At 46.7% G+C, this 21,655-nt stretch overlaps 1 protein-coding gene across 3 annotated transcripts in view; it reads left to right on the top strand.

Annotated features, from left to right (window-relative positions):
- Positions 1-21,655, top strand: part of LOC139273041 (tetratricopeptide repeat protein 7A-like) — a 491,323-nt gene that overhangs the window by 169,765 nt on the left and 299,903 nt on the right. For all 3 annotated transcript variants that reach the window (XM_070889337.1, XM_070889338.1, XM_070889339.1), the window contains one exon: positions 19,539-19,622. In XM_070889337.1, the coding sequence (XP_070745438.1) occupies positions 19,539-19,622 (84 nt within the window). The remainder of the gene's footprint in view (positions 1-19,538; positions 19,623-21,655) is intronic.

Raw genomic sequence — 21,655 nt, 5'->3', positions numbered from 1 at the left:
AATTTTTTACCTAAACCAATTCCCATTTTTCATAAGGATCAGGAAGTTGTTTTATCATTTCTGTTTCCATTATGTAGATTCTTGTACTATATTGATTTGTTAAGTGTAAAAGAGTAATTTATTCAGTCTCAACAGTTGCTTCTTAGGTGTAAAGACCAAATGCAAACCGTTAACCAAATGGATGATTGAGTCCTACCTCCATTGCTGCTATCACGCAGAGAAGAAGCCAAGAAACAGGTTAAAGGTCACTTCACCTGTTCCACAGCTGCTTCCTGAGCATTTATCAACCATGCTCCAATTGGTAGAATATGCAAAGTACTATATGGTGTAATTCTCCTACCATTACCAAATATTACCATCCAGAATTAGCTGGAGAGCAAAGTAATGCTGGAGGATTGGTGTGGAGTACTGGTGTATCTGTGTTTCTACAGTGCGGAGAGGATGCAGAATGAAGAAAAAAGATGGACTGCCAACCTTGCAGAGTCTAATTAATTTTTGCAATGTTGTGCATCCTTCACTTGCCTTAATCCCACTCGTTTGTCCATCTAAGGGTTTATTTTGTGAGAGGCAGGCATTAGTATTGAGTAGTTAGTTAGTTCCGTTTAATACAAACTAATGCAGTAGAACAGACCTGGGTTTTTATGCAAGTTGGGAGTAGGCTATCTACAGCACCATGGCCCCTATTTTGCCCAGCACCCAGTGATTTTTCTGGCGTTGAAGGTCAGTTAAAAATGTTCTCAATGTTCGGCGCCGGCACAGACTACCAGCGCCAGAATTTTTGCCGCCATATATTCTGGCACTGGTGGAAACTAAAAAGCTGTTTACGCGCCATTTCAGGCCAATAAGGCCACTTTCCCAATGTTTTTTTTAAACCACGCACAGACACATTAAATACTGTTTGAAATATCCTTACCTACACTTAAAGAAATTGGCGCTGGCCCGCTCCTATCCCTGGTCAAAGGACCTCCCTAGCTATTTCTATCAACTTAATGCAGTTTTAAAATAATTCCGTTGAAATAAAACTTACATTTAAGGCTCCTCCTTGGTTGAGAGAACTGCAGGCAGGCCAATTAAACACACATCTTTCCCACTTGCCTTTTCCATCGAAGTTCCAACTGGATAAAAATTTTCAAAGATACTCCAAAAATGCAGGGTAGCCTTCTTATAATAAACGGCAGCCAAAATCAACACATCAACAAGAGTCATCCTTCTGCAAACACCCAAGGCAGCCTTTCCCAACTCTTCTACGCAGCCGACTCGACCCGCTCCTATCGCTGACCAAAGGTCCTCCACGCACCAGGCACATAGGAAAGCATCAGTGATTTATAATAAAGATAGGACATTTAATTTTCTTTTTAAATAATCCCCCTTAAATTGTCAATGTTTTAATGCAGTGTTGCAATGCTTAGGTGGGCCTGAATAAACAATAATATATTTGAAGGGATATTTAATTAGCGTAAAAATATCTTTATACACTAGAATAGGGTCTGAACAGCCTCATACGTATGTTTAGTACCTTGTATTGAAGCCTACCTCCACTCTTGCCTTCGCCCATCAGCTGAAACTATAATGTGTGCCTTTATCATGTCCCGAATCAACTATCGCAATGCTCTTCTAGATGGGCTTGCATCCTCCACCTTCCTTAAACTTTAGCTCATCCAAAACTCTGCTGCATATAGTCCCACTGACCCATCACCCCTATACTCGCTGCCCTTCATTGGCTCCTGATCCAACAACGCCTCCATTTTAAAATTCTCAGCACTATGTTTAAATTCCTACATGAACTCTGCTGCCCGAACACTCTAACCTCCTCCAGCCATAAAATTCCCACCAGAACTCTACATTCTTTTCTCTGCTTGCCCCCATTGGCAGCCGTGCCTTCAACTGTCGAGGCCCCACATTCAGGAATTTACTCAGTAAACCTCTCCACCTCCCTCTCCTTCTTTAAGACCCTCCCAAACCCATCTTTTCGACTCTTGATTTTGGTCACTCCTCCTAATAGCTCCTTTCTCGGCTGGGTGTCCTTTTTGGTCTGAGTACACTTGTGTGAAGCACCTTGAGACATTTTTCAATGTTAAAGGCGTAATATAAAAGCTGGTTGTTGTTGTTCCTCCAGCGTCTCAATAGGCAGAAGTACTGCATGATATGCTCCTTAACAATAGGAGGTGCCTAATGATAACTTGATTCCCAATCAGATGTTCTTACCGATTTCAACATGTCAGCGGATTCAACGTCAAATGGCCTCATTCCTTGTTACCTATAAGTTTAAATGAAACACGGGCAAGTTTCAGTACTAAGGTGTTCATGGATCTAGACTTGTTCAGGGTCACTGATACCTGTACCATGGTCCTGCGTTGCATATATCAGTGACCCAGAACAACAGCCATTTGACATGTTGAGTCCATTACATTATCCAAAAATATTTTACAGTGCTGTATTAAAAAAATAATGTATAGGAGTCAGGTTAAAAGTCCAAAATAAATATTAAACATTTGTATAGCACAGTTGTACTGAGCTTAATATAACATCTTTTAACTTTAATAACTTTAAAAACTTTAATAAATTTTGTGTCAAACTTTTAAAACGAACAACCAACCAAACAAACCAACAAACAAACAAGCCATCTGCAGGACCGTCTGCACACTGCCCAAAAAGTCCGCTTTTCATGGCATACATAGAAACATAGAAAATAAGTGCAGGAGCAGGCCATTTGGCCTTCGACCCTGCACCGCCATTCAATATGATCATGGCTGATCATGCAACTTCAGTACCCCACTCCCGCCTTCTCTCCATACCCCCTGATCCCCTTAGCTGTAAGGGCCACATCTAACTCCCTCTTGAATATATCAACGAGTTGGACTCAACAACTTTCTGTGGTAGAGAATTCCACAGGTTCACCACTCTCTGGGTGAAGAAGTTTCTCTTCATCTCTGTCCTATATGGTTTACCCCTTATCCTTATACTGTGACCCCTGGTTCTGGACTTCCCCAACATTGGGAACATTCTTCCTGTATCTAACCTGTCCAGTCCTGTCATAATTTTAAATGTTTCTATGAGATCCCCTCTCATTCTTCTAAATTCCAGTGAGTATAAGCCTAGCTGATCCAGTCTTTCTTCATATGTCAGTCCTGCCATCCCTGGAATTAGTCTGGTGAACCTTCGCTGCACTCCCTCAATAGCAAGCACATCCTTCCTCAGATTAGGAGACCAAAACTCAAGGTGTGGTCTCACCAAGGCCTTGTACGACATATTGTGTTCAGTTTTGGTCTCCAAGTCTGAGGAAAGACGTTCTTGCTATTGAGGGAGTGCAGCGAAGGTTCACCAGACTTATTCCAGGGATGGCTGGGCTGTCATATGAGGAGAGACTGAATCAACTGGGTCTTTATTCACTGGAGTTTAGAAGAATGAGAGGGGATCTCATTGAAGCGTATAAGATTCTGACGGGACTGGACAGGATAGATGCGGGAAAAATGTTCCTGATGTTGGGGAAGTCCAGAACCAGGGGACATAGTCTTAGGATAAGGGATAGGCCGTTTAGGACTGAGATGAGGAGAAACTTCTTCACTCAGAGATTTGTTAATCTGTGGAATTCCCTGCCGCAGAGAGTTGTTGATGCCAGCTCACTGGATATATTCAAGAGGGAGTTAGATATGGCCCTTACGGCTAAGGAGATCAAGGGGTATGGAGAGAAAGCAGGAAAGGGGTACTGAAAGAATGATCAGCCATGATCTTATTGAATGGCGGTGCAGGCTCGAAGGGCCGAATGGCCTACTCCTGCACCTATTTTCTATGTTTCTATGCAGTAAGATCTCCCTGCTCCTATACTCAAATCCTCTCGCTATGAAGGTCAGTATGCCATTTGCTTTCTTTACTGCCTGCTGTACCTGCATACCTATCTTCAGTGTCTGATGTACCATGACACCCAGGTCTCGTTGCACCTCCCCTTTTACTAATCTGTCACCATTCAGATAATCTGCCTTACTGTTTTTCTCACCAAGGTGGATAACCTCACATTTATCTACATTATACTACATGTGCCATGCATTTGCCCACTCACCTAACCTGTCCAAGTCACCCTGCAGCCTCTTAGCATCCTCCTGCCACCCAGCTTAGTGTCATCTGCAAACTTGGAGATATTACATTCAATTCCTTTGTCTAAATCGTTAATGTATATTGTAAATAGCTGGGGTCCCAGCACTGAGCCCTGCGGCACCCCACTAGTCACTGCCTGCCATGCCGACATACCACCGGAGCTGTATACAGTCCTGGAAAAGATGGTTTTATGCGATGGTAAGTGGGCGGGAACGGGCGGTAGTGCTCGGAGCCGCCATTTTGAAATCGGGAACAGTTAGCTAAAGCAGCACCTCTGTATTTCTGGGGCGAACAGTGACTTTACAGTGCGATTTACAGAGGAAAAGGTATTTTTATTGGTACTGAGTAAATTATATAAAGATCAAAGGCATTTTTTTTTTTTTTTCATTTAAAAAAGTCTTCTGGAGATTTAAAAAGAATGGGACCTGTAGTAGTTCTGCCTGTATTGCTGACTACCTGACGAATGCAGGATTCAGATGGGAGAAGGTTTATTGAGCAGTTATCAGGGTAATGGGTTGCAGACTGATGAGGAGGAGGAGGCCTTACCCACAATGGATTTTCAGGGAGAAGCGCTCATACTTGGACCTGATCGATTGACAGTGCGCTCGAAGGATGCGCTTCCGAAAAGAGATGATCAATGAGATTTGCCAGCTCATTAAGGCAGATCTGCAGCTCAGTACTATTGTGTTCCTAACACAGATGAGACTGCACACAGGGAGGTTAAAGTAACAGTGACCTCAGTCTTTATTAAGACACTCCAGAGTCAGGAACAGGCCTTTGGGGCCGGCTTATATACAGTGCTCCCAAGGGATGCTGGGATCCCTTGGGACTTCAGGGGATGCACTCCCTGGTGGCTGAACATGGGAGTGCATGCTTTACAGATACACAACATCACTCCCCCGTCAAAGTCAAAGTGAAAACTATTTACAAGGTGAGGCGGTCGGGAGCCTTTCTTTCCCTGGTGGACTGTCTCGGTACAAATGTCTGTTCTGGTGTATTGGCTGTGCCCTCGCTGGGCTGGTGTGTTGTTGGCCCTGCAGGGCTGCTGGGTGAGCCTGGCCTTGCTGGGCTGTTGGGTGTGATTGGTTCGATTTCCTGGTCTGGGGTGGTGTTGTTGATCCTTTGGGTGTGTGTTGTGGGCTCAAAAAAGGTGGTGCCTGCTGTGAGTTGTTCAGGGCAGCCTGTGAACCGCAGCCTCGTTTGGTCCAGGTGCTTTCTGCAAATTTGTCCATTGTCTAGTTTGACTACAAACACCCTTCTCCCTTCTTTAGCTATCCCCGTGCCAGCGATCCACTTGGGACCATGTCCATAGTTTAGCACATACACAGGGTCATTCAGATCAATTTACCGTGACACAGTGGCACGACCGTCGTTTACATTTTGTTGCTGCCGCCTGCTCTCTACCTGATCATGCAGGTTGGGATGAACCAGCGAGAGTCTGGTTTTAAGTGTCCTTTTGATGAGTAGCTCAGCCGGGGCACCCCTGTGAGCGAGTGGGCTCTCGTGCGGTAGCTGAGCAGTACTCGGGACAGGCGGGTTTGGAGTGAGTCTTCTGTGACTCGTTTAATGCTCTGTTTGATTGTTTGCACTGCCCGCTCTGCCTGCCCATTGGAGGCTGGTTTAAACGGGGCCAAGGAGACATGTTTGATCCCATTGCGGGTCATGAATTCTTTAAATTCGGCACTGGTGAAACATGGCCCATTGTCACTGACCAGTATGTCAGGCAGGCCGTGGGTGACAAACATGGTCCTCATTATTTCACATTCAATCTATTTTGAAAAAACATTCGCCACCACCAGGAACATTTTACCGAGAAACGGGCCCGCATAGTCGACATGGATCCTCGACCATGGTCTGGAGGGCCAGGACCACAAACTTAGTGGTGCCGCTTTGGGCGCGTTGCTCAGCTGAGCACACACGTTGCATTGCCGTACACAAGACTCTAAGTCAGAGTCGATACCAGGCCACCACACGTGGGATCTGGCGATCGCTTTCATCATTACTATACCCGGATGTGTGCTGTGGAGATCTGAGATGAATGTCTCCCTGCCCTTTTTGGGTAGCACTACGTGGTTACCCCACAGCAGGCAGTCTGCCTGAATGGACAGCTCGTCCCTTCGCCGCTGGAATGGCTTGATTAGCTCTTGCATTTCAATGGGGATGCTGGCCCAGCTCCCACGCAGTACACAGTTTTTTACTAGGGACAGCAGAGGATCTTGGCTGGTCCATGTCCTAATCTGGCAGGCTGTGACAGGTGATTTTTCATTTTTAAACGCTTCCATGACCATCAACAAGTCTGCGGGCTGTGCCACCATCAATAAGTTTACAGGCTGCGCCATTTCCACCCCCGTGGTGGGCAATGGTAGCCGACTGAGTGCATCCGCACGGTTCTCGGTGTCTGGCCTGTGGCGGATGGTATAATTATATGCTGATAGCGCGAGTGCCCACCTTTGTATGCGGGCTGAGGCATTAGTATTTATCCCCTTGTTTTCAGCGAACAGGGATGTGAGGGGCTTGTGTGGTTTCCAGCTCAAATTTGAGGCCAAACAGGTACTGATGCATTTTCTTTACCCCGAACACACACACTAATGCCTCTTTCTCAATCATGCTATAGGCCCTCTCGGCCTTAGACAAGCTCCTGGAGGCATAGGCGACATTCCCCGCAATGTTACCTTGTTGTAATACACACCCGACTCTATACGACGACGCATCACATGCTAGCACAAGTCTTTTACATGGGTTATACAATACAAGCAGCTTGTTGGAGCATAAAATGTTTCTGGCTTTCTCAAAAGCAATTACTTGTTTTTTTCCCCATACCCAGTTCTCACCTTTATGCAATAACACATGTAGGGGCTCTAAGAGAGTGCTTAACCCCGGTAAGAAGTTACCAAAATAGCTGAGGAGTCCCAGGAACGACCGCAGCTCCGTGATGTTCTGTGGCCTGGGCACGTTTCTGATAGCCTCTGTCTTGGCATCTGTGGGCCGAATGCAGTCAGCCGCTATCTTTCTCCCCAAAAACTCCACTTCTGTTGCCATGAAGATGCATTTCGACCTCTTCAGCCGCAGCCCTACGCAATCCAGTCACTGGAGGACCTCCTCCAGGTTTTGTAATTGCTCGACGGTGTCCCGACCCATGACCAATATGTCGTCCTGAAAAACCACCATGCGTGGTACCGACTTGAGTAGGCTCTCCATGTTTCTCTGGAAGATCGCTGCAGCCGACCGAATTCCAAACGGGCATCTGTTGTAGATGAACAGTCCCTTGTGTGTGTTGATGCAGGTGAGATCCTTCGAAGACTCCTCCAACTCCTGTGTCATGTCGGCCGAAGTCAGGTCGAGCTTGGTGAACGTCTTGCCTCCTGCCAGCATCGCAAATTGGTCGTCTGCCTTAGGTAGCAGGTATTGGTCCTATAGCGAGAAACGATTAATAGTTACTTTATAATCGCCGCAAATTCTGACAGTGCCATCACTTTTGAGTACTGGAACAATTGGGCTGGCCCACTCGCTGAATTCCACTGGGGAGATGATGCCCTCGCGTTGCAGCCTGTCCAGCTCGATTTCCACTCTCTCCCTCATCATGTGAGGTACCGCTTGCGCCTCGTGCCTCTGGGACCAAGTGGATCCGCACCTTCGCCCGGAAAAGTTTCCAATGCCTGGCTCAAAAAGGGAAGGAAATTTGTTTAGAACCTGGGTACATGAGGCCTCATCGACATGTGATAGCGCTCGGATGTCATCCCAGTTCCAGCGGATTTTGCCCAGCCAGCTCCTTCCAAGCAGTGTGGGGCCATCGCCCAGGACAATCCAGAGCGGCAGTTCGTGCACCGTGCCCTCGTAGGTGACCTTGACCATGGCGCTGCCCAGGACAGTGATAAGCTCTTTGGTGTACGTTCTCAGTTTCGTGTGGATGGGGCTCAGGGCTGGTCTGAGTGCCTTGTTGCACCACAGTCTCAAACATCTTTTTACTCATGATGGATTGGCTAGCGCCTGTGTCCAGTTCCATGGCTACGGGTAAGCCATTCAATTTTACATTTAGCATTATAGGTGGACATTTCGTCGAAAATGTGTGCACCCCGTGTACTTCAGCATCTGTCTCCTCTCTCTGAGGCTCGAAATTACTTTGATCCACCATGGACCGATCTTCCTCTGCCATGTGGTGGTTAGCAGTTTTTGCAGCTGCATGCTCATTGGAGATGCCCCATTGTTCCACTGCTCTTGCAAACATACCCTTTGAAGCGGCATGAATAGGCTGAATGGAAACCTCCACAACGGCAACAAGGTGTGAATTGCCTTGCATTCATTCTTTGTTTGAACTCTGAGTCATCTGAATCACCTGAGGCATGCTGGCAGTTGCAGACTTGTGGTTTCTGCCCTGTACATTTCTGCTCGCAAACACAGTTCCTGTTAATTTATGAACATTGCTAGCACTTGTGTGCTGAGAGATGGTGGACATAAACGCCTGTGCTATTGCAATGGCCTTACTGAGAGTCGGTGTCTCTGCAGTCAAAAGTTGTCGTAGGATGGTCTCGTGGCCAATGCCCAGTACAAAAAAGTCTCATAGCATTTGCTCCAGTTAGCCATCAAATTCACATTGTCCTGCAAGTCGCCTTAGCTCGGTGACGTAGCTCGCCACTTCCTGACCTTCATATCGCTGGCACGTGTGGAACTAATACCTCACCATCAGCACGCTCTCCCTCGGGTTAAGATGCTCCCGAACCAGTGTACACAGTTCCTCATATGACTTATCTATGGGTTTCACTGGAGCCAGAAGATTCTTCATGAGGCTTTAGGTCGGTGCCCTGCAGACTGTGAGGAGGACCGCTCTTCTTTTTGCAGAGAACCTTCTCTGTCCAGCTCGTTGGCTACAAAGTACTGGTCTAGCCATTCGACATAGGCTTCCCAGTCCTCACCCTCCGAGAACTTTTCCAGGATGCCCACAGTTTGCTGCATCTTTGCGTTGGATTCGTATACTCGTCACCAGTTATTGTGTTCCTAACACAGATGAGACTGCACACAGGGAGGTTAAAGTAACAGTGACCTCAGTCTTTATTAAGACACTCCAGAGTGAGGAACAGGCCTTAGGGGCCGGCTTATGTACAGTGCTCCCAAGGGATGCTGGGATCCCTTGGGACTTCAGGGGATGCACTCCCTGGTGGCGGAACATGGGAGTGCATGCTTTACAGATACACAACAAGTACCACCAATATTACTGCACTTTCTGTCGAGATGAAGGTGACTGCGGCACTTTCCTTGTATGTATGTGGCTTTTTTCAGGCAACAGCTGGGGGCATATACTGTATTTCTCAGTACGCTACTCATCGGTGCATTCGACAGGTAACCGAAGCACGCCGGATTGGAATTTGTAAACTTCTCAATGACCAGGGAGGCACAGAGTGACAGGGCTTTGGGATTTACACACATTGTCGGCTTCCCCAAGATGCAGGGTGCTGTTGACTGTACCCGCATTGCCCTACGAGCACCGTTACAGGAGGCGGAGGTGTCACAAAACCATAAGGGATTCCACTCCCTCAACGTGCAGCTCCTATGCGACCATACACAGAACATAATGGCAATGAATGCCAACTTTCCAGGGAACATCCATGATGTGCACATCTTGCGTGAGAGCACTGTGTCTGACCTGTTGAAGTCTGATCCACTAGGTAAATGCTGGATGCCGGGTGACAAAGGGTACGGCCTCGCCACCTGGCTCTTGACCGCCCCCCCCCTCCCCCCGCGGAACCCTCAGACAGAAGCCGAGCAATGATATAATAAGAGCCATATAGTCACATGTAATATTATTGAAAAGACAATTGGAGTGCTGAAGCAGAGCTTTTGATGCTTGGACCACTCGGGAGGTAGGCTGCAGGTTGCTCAGTTCACTGTGGTGTTCTGCATGTTATATTATTTAGCAATCATGCAGGGATAGGAATTGCCACAGGGAACTGCGGGATCTGAAGAGAGAGTGCAGGAGATGGAGGAGGAAGAGGAAAATGAGGGGCAGGAGGATGAGGAGAAGCTTCCAGATGAACCCATGAGCACCCCCCCCACCCAACACTACAGCGGAGGGCATGCAGAACGTATGCGACTGCAAAATTGTTATATCAGCAGCTCATAAATGAACGCTTTGCTTGAATGTGGAGAGCTGCGTTTTGGGACCCTGATGACTGTTGCTCCAAAAGTTTGACACTGTACAAGAGTGCTTAATTTCAATTCAAACGTTTATGTAAAAATGTAAAAAATATACAACAATTTTAAAACTTTGCAAAAACTTAGAACTATAAAACAAATGTAACAACTTTAACAACTTTAATAACAACTTTAACAAAACTTTAACAACTTGAATAATCTTTTAAAATCAAACTTCAATTATTAAATGAGCAACTACAACAAAAGACCCTTTACTGTCCTCGATCTCGACCGTGTGCTACACCACCCTTGGGACTATTCGCCCTTTCTTACTCCCACCCTTCCATTTCTCACTTTCCCTGAGCCCAGACCTCCCCGTGGTGGTACCAAGCCGGCGTGCAGCACTGCACCCCGAGAGCTGTTGCTGTAGTTGTGGGTCCGACATTGCAGGCGCAATGAATGGGGCCTCAGGAGAAGCTTGTGATGTGAAATACACGGCTTGAGGGCTGGAAGCTGCTGCCAGCTCCCCACCCTCGGGTGCTGTCACCCTGACTACTATGGCACGGGGGATTCCGCGCCATGTCCCGATCCCGTCGATTGCTGCATGGCATTGACGGATTCGGCGGTTCGCTCCATCCTGGTGATCAGACGCAACATATCCTACGACTGTCGTTCTGATAGAGCCGCGATATTTGCGGCTATCGTGGCATGGCCTTGTGCAGCTCTCGACCTATGTCGACGTTGGCCTGTGACAGATGCACCATGTCCTGGTACACGCCTATCTGTCATGCAGCAACCGACCTTTTCTGCACCAACCTCCATCACTGCGGCAAAGGCGCTGCAACACTGGGGGTGCCTTGCTTCGCATCACTTGGTCCCGTAGAATCAGAGGAGCAATGGGGGAATCCCCTGAATTTAGATTCGTGCTGGAGGAATTTCCAGCTGGCCCACATAGAGCTGGTGTATTCTCCTCCATCTCCACCCCCAGCTCCACCTCCACTGGCTCCAGGATCAGCGGCTCTTCCTCTTCCTCATCTCTCCCAGTAGTGAAGTCGGGAGAGGGCTGGGTGCTGACAGAGGTGGAGGCAGTGGGTTTGTCATCTGGTCTCTCTGTGGAGATGTGGTCTGAATCCTCCAAGTCTGGAAGTACAAAATAACATTTTTAAAATGCTTGGCACCAGAGGAGAGGTCAGGGTTACATGAGTACATAGTACAGTGAATTAGCGCAGTCTTACTTAAATGTGCAGCACTGCTGTATTACTACATTACATATCTCAGACAGACAATACATATATACATATACATATGCATGCCCCCAACATTGCAGTACATCATATGAGGCCAACAATACAATGCAATAAACTTACATTACATTACATGAGGCCAACATTAGAGTTACATTACATGACATGACACGACTGCAACACAGACCGGGGATTGTATTCAGCTTACCATCCTGTGTGAGTGGGTCAGCTCCAATGCCGGTGGTGGCACGGTTGCTATCACCGACCAGGGACAGGGCACGGATCTCTATTTCTGTCAGTGGCTCTTGGGTTGTGGGTCCTCCTCCCGTACGCCGCTGATCGGCTGCTAGCCATGATGTGCGAGGATTCTTCATTGCAACTAAGGCCACCTATGGGCCAAACACCCAAGGCCTCACCCCACTGCTGGCCAAGAACAGGGAAACACTCATCAAGGACACCAGGGCAGTCAGGGCCCGCTAGAAGGAGCACTTCGAAGATCTCCTCAATCGAGACTCTGCCTTTGACTCGAGTGTTCTCGACTCCATCCCACAGCATGCTACCCGCCACCACCTCAATGAGACCCCAACGCTGCACGAGGTAGAAAAAGCCATAAGACAGCTTAAAAACAACAAAACTACAGGTGCGGATGGAATCCCTGCTGAGGCATTGAAGTATGGCAGAGAGGCACTGCTGGCGTGAGTACACGACCTCATCTCTCTCATCTGGAGGGAGGAGAGCATGCCGGGGGATCTTAGAGATGCAGTGATCGTGACCATCTTTAAAAAGGGGACAAGTCTGACTGCGGCAACTACAGAGGGATCTCCCTGCTATCAACCACTGGGAAAGTCATTGCTGGAGTCCTCCTCAACCGTCTTCTTCCCGTGGCCGAGGAGCTCCTCCCGGAGTCACAGTGTAGATTTTGTTCCCTGTGGGGCACAACAGACATGATTTTTGCAGCGCGACAGCTGCAGGAAAAATGCAGGGAACAGCACCAGCCCTTATACATGGCCTTCTTCAACCTTACAAAGGCCTTTGACACTGTCAACCGCGAGGGTCTATGGAGCGTCCTCCTCCGTTTCGGATGCCCCCAAACGTTCATCACCGCCTGCTCCACGACGACATGCAGGCCGTGATCCTTACCAATGGATCCATTGCAGACCCAATCCACGTCCGAACCGGGGTCAAACAGGGCTCCAGCATCGCCCCAACCCTCTTCTCAATCTTCCTCGCCGCCATGCTCCACCTCACAGTCAACAAGCTCCCCGCTGGAGTGGAACTAAACTACAGAACCAGTGGGAACCTGTTTAACCTTCACCGTCTCCAGGTCAGATCCAAGACCACACCGATCTTTGTCGTCGAGCTACAGTACGCGGAAGACGCCTGCGTCTGCGCACATACAGAGGCTGCACTCGAGGACGTAGTCGACGTATTTACTGAGGCGTACAAAAGCATGGGCCTTATGCTAAACATCCATAAGACAAAGGTCCTCCACCAGCCTGCCCTCACCGCACAGCACTGCCCCCCAGTCATCAAGATCCATGGCGCGGCCCTGGACACCGTGGACCACTTCCCATATCTCGGGAGCCTCCTATCAACAAGATCAGGCAATGACGACGAGATCCAACACTGCCTCCAATGCGCCAGTGCAGCCTTCGGCCGCCTGAGGAAAAGAGTGTTTGAAGACCAGGCCCTCAAAACTGCCAACAAGCTCATGGTCTACAGGGCTGTAGTAATACCTGCCCTTCTGTATGGCTGAGACATAGACCATGTACAGTAGACACCTCAAGTTGCTGAAGAAATATCACCAATAATGTCTCTGCAAGATCCTACAAATCCCCTGGGAGGACAGCTGCACCAACATCAGCGTCCTCATTCAGGCTAACATCCCCAGCATTGAAGCACTGACCACACTCGATCAGCTCCGTTGGGCAGGCCACATAGTCTGCATGCCAGACACAAGACTCCCAAAGCAAGTGCTCTACTCGGAGCTCCTTCACGGCAAACGAGCCAAAGGTTGTCAGCGGAAACGCTACAAGGGCACCCTCAAAGCCTCCCTGATAAAGTGCGACACCCCACTGACACCTGGGAGTCCCTGGCCCAAGACCACCCTAAGTGGAAGAAGTACATCCAAGAGGGCGTTGAGCACCTCGAGTCTCAAAGCCGAGAGCATGCAGAAATCAAGCGCAGGCAGCGGAAAGTGCGTGCGGCAAACCAGTCCCACCCACCCCTCCCCTCCACGACTATCTGTGACAGAGTCTGTGGCTCTCGTATTGGACTGTTCAGCCACCAAAGAACTCACATCAGGAGTGGAAGCAAGTCTTCCTCGATTCCGAGGGACTGCCTATGATGATGATGATGATGCTATTGCAGATGTCGTCTTCTGCAGAAAGTGAAGTAAATTAAAATAAAAATCTTCAATCCATTTAACATCGCAAACACACAGGGTCACACACATACACACACACACACACATTAAAACATTGCGTTGATCCTCTTGTCGTTGCCTGAAAGGACGAATAACCTTAAGATAAATAACATTATCCGTGTGACACTGAACCTACATTTACATGGCACATGCCGGGTGCATAAATAAAATCATTACTTTTGCTACCCTCACCAGGTCATTACACCTCTTACTGCGTACCATGGGACTTGTGGAGGACACAGCCTCCCCGATCTTGTCCCATATTCTGTTGTACTCCTTTGGGGGGGGGGGGGACACTTTCCACAACCACCCTTTATTAGCTCGGAGTACCTCTCTGTAATATTCTCGAAGGGGAGGTTACTCCATCTCGTTGAAGGCGGGCGCCCTCAACCTCCTGTTCTTCTCGATGTTCCTGCGCTTCAACTTTTTTTTGAGTATTTCCATTATATTAATGTTAAGACTTTTGATTTGTAAAATATGTCTTATTGATGATACTGTATAATTATTATTTGTTATGAATATTTTTAAACTCTACAATCTGTTATCCTTCTCACAGTCTCTCCCTCGACTTCAACTCACTGTTCATGCGCGGGTGACCCCTGACACCTGAAATCGTAGGTAAAAAGCTTCTCTGAAAAAAACGAGAAAAAAAAATCGCGCATGCGCAGTTCAGTGCCGCACCATCCATCAACAAGAAAGTCGATCTGGATCGACTACAATGTTACCTACTGCCCGCTGCACACCATTCGCATACAACTGGAAAAAAAAATTGACCAAATTGCACTCTTCGGTCTCGGCGGTAAGCCGGCGATTTGAAACGATGCACCACCGGCATACCGCCAAGAAATGGGCAGACCTTATGTATGACCAATTTCGGGCCCCATGACCACTTCATCTTTCAAACTACCTTGCATCTTTTCCTTTTATGACTCTTGTACATCTGATTTTCTCTAAATCTGTTATTTAAAAGCAAGTCTTAGAAAAAGCAGCGATGTACAGAAGAGAAAAATTTCCCAGTGTACTTTCCTCTTGTAGTAAAGCATCTTATTGCAAATTTAAATTTGGTGCAGTAATGCTCTACTGCAGCTCCCAAAGGAATATACTGCAAATAGATGAGCGCAAGTCAGACGGTTGCTTAGAAACCAACATGCGTGAGTAGTTTCTTCAGTCACCAGCAAACTTTAGTGACCCAGAAAGCTGATTTTCCAAACCTGTTTTTAATTGTCATTTTGCCCTTCATTGTTTGGTACAGTCACAGTTCTTAGCAGCAACAATGGATCAGTCATGCCATAGCAAGACATCCAGCTGGCACATAAGTTGTTGAGCATGTAGTACATGTTCAAATCAATCCCTTGTTAGCCACATGTTGACAGAAACCAATCTGCTGAATCTGGGGGAAAAAACATGCCATTTTAATAAATTGTGGTGATTTTTGAAAAGACAGTTTGTCTGTAATTGAAGAGGTACTCTGTACTTTCTGAGCAAAAAGATAATTATGCATAGTCGCTAAACAATTATTGAAAAATGTGTTCATTTCTAATACTTAAGGACAATTATACCCCTGCATTAACTATATTGGGCCGTAAATTGTGGCCTCACCAGGTGCATACGATGTCCACACGCGCCTGAAGAGGCCTCGCAAGTTCCGCTTTTCATGCATCAAAAAACGGCATTTGCGATCTGTCAAAATGTCTTCCACAGGAGGACATTCGTAAGTGGTTTGCCCAACTCTTGCCCAGCGAATGTCCTGGTAAAAGCAAGTGTATAGCCTACTTTTATCAACATAAAAGTTTTAAAAGATAGAAAAATTCAATGTTATCACTAATTTTGTATTAAAAACCCTGTCCATTAAGGTAAGTTAATTTTTAACTCTATTAAAACATTTTTAAAACATTTTCAAAAAAAAATATTTTTTCCTAAAACATTTAATTTAATTCCATTTCAATGAACTTTAAATGTGAGGTGTTTTTTTAAAAATGTATTATTTTGTGTTTCTGTGTTTATGGGGTTATTCTCATTGATAGTAATGGGAGCTCGTACAAACGGAACTCCCATTACAAGTTGAGCATCCAACATCCGGAGTTCCGGAATCCGTAATGTTCAGGAATCCGGACACTGGGCCGATCCGTGGTAGGGTCGTCTGGAATCCGGAAAATGTTACGGAATTCGGACACCCTGCCAAACCGCTTACCGCCATGAGCCGGGCCCAGGGAAAATCCAAAAATCGAAAACTCACAGAACACTGACAGGAATGAAAAAACAAAAACTCCAACCCACCTCTTCTTCCGGGTCTTCACACCCACAGGCACCGCTGCTCCTGGGCCGGAACGCAGGTCCCCCCTTCTCCCCCCGGGCATCTTCCCTCAGCCAGAACATGGGTGCGCCCAAACTGCAAAGCACGGTGACCAGGGCACGCCGGTGGTCCGCCTAAAACCGCCGCCGCAAGACCCCGGCGAAACTCTGTAAACGGCATTTCCCAAATGGCCGTCTGAAAACCGGACATGCACACTGCAGCTCCCCAAACCAGCTGGTCCCTGCTTGCCCCCAAATAAAACCATGCAAATTGGGAGCTGTGATCGGATTGCCACGCCCCATGACCCCGAACAGCGCCGACCTGACCCCACCCGACCCGAGCCGACCTGACCACACCCGATCCGAGCTGACCTAACAAAAGCTGCAGGAACCAGTAAGTGCAGAACCCATATCCAGCAAGTAATCACATCATTTGTTAGCAAGCAGTCACTTTGCCCAGCTGAATGTCAGTGCCAGGTATGGATGCATTGAAAGATAACAGGAAATCAGGCTGCTACACAAAGGCGGCCCGAAATCCGGAAATACTGGAACCTGGACCCAGGCATTTCCAGATTCGGTACGTCGGAAAGACGTCCCGAAATCCGAAAGTACCCGGAATCCGGAACGGCCTCAGTCCTAAGGTTTCCGGATTTCAGACGCTCCACCTGTATTATCAATGAGAATACGCCATGTTCATTGGTGTTCCAGGCCCACGTGATCCCAGGTTGCGCTTGCGTTCCTGGGATGTGTGAGCCCATCCGCTGGGCTGTGAAAGGTGGCCTCGGACTGCAAGTATACGTTCTTCCGGGACCACCAGGAACTTTCGTAAAAACATTTTTAGTCTGAGGTGTCCACCCACAGGAAGCCTCCGACTGCAATTTTTGGTCCATTATCGCAGTAACATAGAAATTTAGGGCACTGGGAGACCATTCGACCCATCGTGCCTGTTACATAGAATTATATTCAGCTCAATTGGTCTATGTCGGTGTTCAATTTTCCTTTTAAGCCACGTGGCCATGCAGTGCTCCAGGAGTGCCGTGCAGCCGGTTAGCCGTTTTTAAATTGAAAAAGATGCACAGACTTTTGAATGGGCCGGGCAGCCGGTTAAAGGGGAAGCGTGGGGCAAAAAAAATTATGGGGAACATTGCTGGTGTTTATGCTCCACACAAGCCTCCTCCCATCCTACTTCATCGAACCCTATCAGCAAATCCTTCTATGCTTTCTCCTTCATGTACTTACCTAGCTTCTCCTTATGTTATTCACCTCAAACATTCATGAAAACATAAGAATTAGGAGAAGGAGTAGGGCATTTTGCCCCTCGAGCCTGCTCTGCCATTCAGTAAGATCATGGCTGATTTTCTACCTCAACTCCACCTTCCCGCACTATCTCCATTCCCTTGATTTCCTTAATATCCAAAAATCTGTCGATCTCTGTCCTAAATATACTCAACGACTGAGCCTCCATAGCCCTCCAGGATAGAGAATTCCAAAGATTCACCACCCACTGAGTGAAGAAATATTTCCTCATCTCAGTCCTAAATGGCCGACCCCTTAGTCTGAGACTGTGACCCCTGGTTCTGGACTCCATGTGGTAACAAGTTACACATTTTAACCACTCTCTGGATAAATAAGTTTCTCTTGAAATCCTTATTGGATTTAATTAGTGGCTAATTAATAATTATGACCCCTAGTTTTGAACTCCACCGTAAGTAGGAAAATGCTCTCTACATCTACCGTATCAAACATCTTCATAATTTTAAAGACTTCTATTAGATCACCACTCAACCTTCTGTTTTCTGGAGAAAACAGCCCAAGAATGATCAGTCTTTACTGATGGTTATAACCTCTCAGTACTGGTGTTACTTGCTTTGTTTCTGTGGATCAGTTATTAATGTAGCTTCCAGGTTTACATTTTCATGTTTTTGAGTCGGGCTGGGGGGCAGCAAGTAAAAAGAAACAAAACTACAACTGCTGGAAAGCTGAAACAAGAACTTGTTGAAAACACACAGCAGGTCCATTAGCATGTCGGGAGAAGCTCTGAAGAACGGCCCAACCTGAAACATTAACCTGTCTTCTCTTCACGTATACTTACTTATCTGCTGTGTGTTTCTAGCATGTTCTGTTTTTGTTTCTTAATTTATATCATTTATATTGTACTTCAGTTATTCCCTCACTTCCCTATAGGAGCGACATAAATACCTTTTGATGGGGCAGTGGGATATGATTCCCATTCCTGGATAGTGATCATGAACAAATACCCTGTTTAATGTATTCCCCTTCCTCACAAAAGTCACTGAGGGCAGTTTTGTGGTTTTAGGCCCATGAGGAGCATAAACACTGGCATGGACCAGTTGGGCTGAATGGCATGTTTTGTGATGTTAATACTTTGTAATACTTGTCATTTTCGCCTAGTCCCAATTCTGCATTCACCATTTACTAATCTAGCATTTAAAATAAGCATTTGCGAAAGCTCCCACTAGATGGCATAATTATAATGTGAAACAAAGAGTGACCCTTGCATTGCTAAACTAACACAAACGTTGTCAGAATAGCAAGAACTGTGAGAAGTGTTCTAAGGTTTAATGATGTATAATAGTCAAATAGGTAACATGATATTCTTGTTAATTTGCTTCCTTTAATGTGTATTTATCAAACTCTCTGATGTCACTCTTCGCTGCCGTCGCAGCTCATGCTGCTCTCTGAAATAGTATACCTCCACGCTGCTCCCAGGCCTCCGCACGCCGCTCTTTTTATGGCCCCGACCTGCCACTGGTGTTCCCTCGCAGGTAAACACACACGCTGTAATTACAGCACCATGCCAATGGCGGTGCTGTGGCCCCACACTCCCGACTCCTCGTTCCATATTTTTGGCTAAACCCCATCGCTCAGACGGCAGCGAAGAGTGACGTCATCAAGGTCCAGGTCGGTGATTGTGGCATGGGCAAATACAGCAGCAGCTATGTTGGGGCGAAGGAGTGGCGAGAGACTGTAGAGGGATGCGATTGGGGCCCACGGGAGGCGTGAGTTCGGGACCAGGGGCCCAGGGGCAGCACGGGCCAGCCCACACTGCGATATGTGTGCGCACTAGGTCCGTGCAGCAGAGTAGATCTCCAGACGTCTTGGGTAACCCTTGCTACTGGACCAAGACCTAGCTCTGTCAAAACCACGCACAGGCACCTTCCACCCTTCAGGGTGTAGTTCAGGACCTGGAATTTTAGGTCCTTCATTGGAACACCTGTGAACTTATCCTTTTTTGGTGTGGAAGCAAGTCATCCTTGTTTCGAGGGACTGCCTATGATGATGATGATGATGATGATTTATCAAACATACAACTCATAATGAAATGTTTCTTTCCTTAGTGTTTGGAGCGAGCGCTGAAGTTTGCATTCGATGAATTCCATCTGTGGTATCAATTAGCACTTTCACTGGTGTCTTGTGGGAAGGTAAGGTCTCTGATCGCTGCCATTGCATTCCTTTCCTCTTATTGAGGCAACATTCAGAACATTTAAATGTGATCGTAATAGATTTTTTTTTAAATAATTCTTTTCTGAAGGATTTTTGTCATCCTGGGATATATTTTTGTGCATGTATATAAAATTAAAGAACAATTGTTTTACTAAACTGTAATTTCTCTCTTTTCCCCCCCCCTCTCTCTCTCACTCACATACTCTCTCTGATGTTGCCACACACACATTTCACCTTGTGCAAATGCAACATTTGCATATTGGTTAACCAGGAACCAGTCTTTAGTCTTAGTGCAGGAAGTTGGAAATGAACAGGATTGCTGTTTCTGGTTAAATCTTATAAACTGTAGCGATACTGCATCGAATTCCTTTCTTCAGCCCCTCCAAATTGTCTAAAACTGTCCTGTAAAGCCAGGGTCTTTTGACTATCAAAGCTGTATTCTAAATCATGACAATTTGTGCAAGACAGCGACCTTGCATGGTGAATGCCTAATTTAACAAATTAAGCTACTGAAAATAACTCATCTTCTATAATGCACAGTATTTGTACACTCTACATATTTATTATCCATTGATATCTATATGCATTAGTTGCAAAATGTATAACATGCAGTATAGTACACAAACATTTTTATTATTGCCCTACATATTTAGGGTGTTAGTGTACTAATAAATGTATGATGCTGTGAGCTTCTATAGAGTATGCAGTTGTTATCTGCACATGTGATATTTTACCGTATAGTCATTATCATCATCATCATAGGCAGTCCCTCAGAATCGAGGAAGACTTGTTTCCATTCCTGAAGTGAGTTCTTTGGTGGCTGAACAGTCCAATACAAGAGTCACAGACTCTGTCACAGGTGGGACAGATAGTCGTTGAGGGAAGGGGTGGGTGGGACTGGTTTGCCGCACGCTCTTTCCGCTGCCTACGCTTGATTTCTGCATGCTCTCGGCGTTGAGACTCGAGGTGCTCAGCGCCCTCTCGGCTGCACTTCCTCCACTTCGGGCAGTCTTGGGCCAGGGACTCCCAGGTGTCAGTGGGGATGTCGCACTTTATCAGAGAGGCTTTGAGGGTGTTATTTTTTTTATTTTTTTTTCGTAGCCAATCTTTCCAATTCTTTGTCAAATCACAAACGCCAGAGGTCACCTTGCACACATCAAGGATCACTCTGCGCCAATGCTCTTAGCCAAAAGGCCGAGAGCCACTGCACCGTTCCTGGAAGTACTGCAATACCAGGTTCGTGCCATGGAGGTGGATGGGTCAGGCCCCCCAAACACCTCCGTGGAGGTGAATGGGTCAATCCACCCCACCCAGCGTTTCCGCTGCCCACCTTTGGCTCGTTTGCCGTGAAGGAGCTCCGAGTAGAGCGCTTGCTTTGGGAGTCTTGTGTCTGGCATGTGAACTATGTGGTCTGCCCAGTGGAGCTGATTGAGTGGTGTGATCGAGCAGTAATTGTATGTATGTCTGTATACCTACTATATTATATGGATTAAAGTGTGTTTTCCGATGATTGGCTGCTGCACAGTAAAGCTGTCACAGTACCAGTGGTGTGATGCCATATACCTTCCTATCCTGTGTTTCTCTTATCATAAGATAAATATGGATAAGGATTACCATGTAGCCCATCCTAGTTAATACATCCAGAATAAAATATTGCAGCAACCACCATCACCCCATCCAACTGTTTCTTAAAATGATTTGTGAGTTTTGCCTCCTGTAGCTTACCCAGAATTTCATTTCTGGTGTGATTTTGTTTTTGTGTACCAAAGATCTTACTGACAATTGACTTGAAGTAGTGTCCCAGATTTATCTTCACTGCATTGCTTACTGTCCTGTATATCTCCAAGATCATGGTCTTTCTAAAGAGCCGAGTCCCACCAGTCTTTTCTCGTATCTCACATCTCTGAACGCACTAAATCAGTCTCACGGTTCCTCTCTCTTATCATTCATCTGCTCCAGTCTGCATTTACCATGCTCATGGTATTGCATAATGTTGGGAAGATTTTAAAAA

The sequence above is a fragment of the Pristiophorus japonicus genome, chromosome 9 (genome assembly GCF_044704955.1).
Source record: "Pristiophorus japonicus isolate sPriJap1 chromosome 9, sPriJap1.hap1, whole genome shotgun sequence".
Lineage (NCBI taxonomy): Eukaryota > Metazoa > Chordata > Chondrichthyes > Pristiophoridae > Pristiophorus > Pristiophorus japonicus.
The sequence above is the reverse complement of the archived record's forward strand: the minus strand, read 5'-3'. Positions and strand labels throughout refer to the sequence as shown.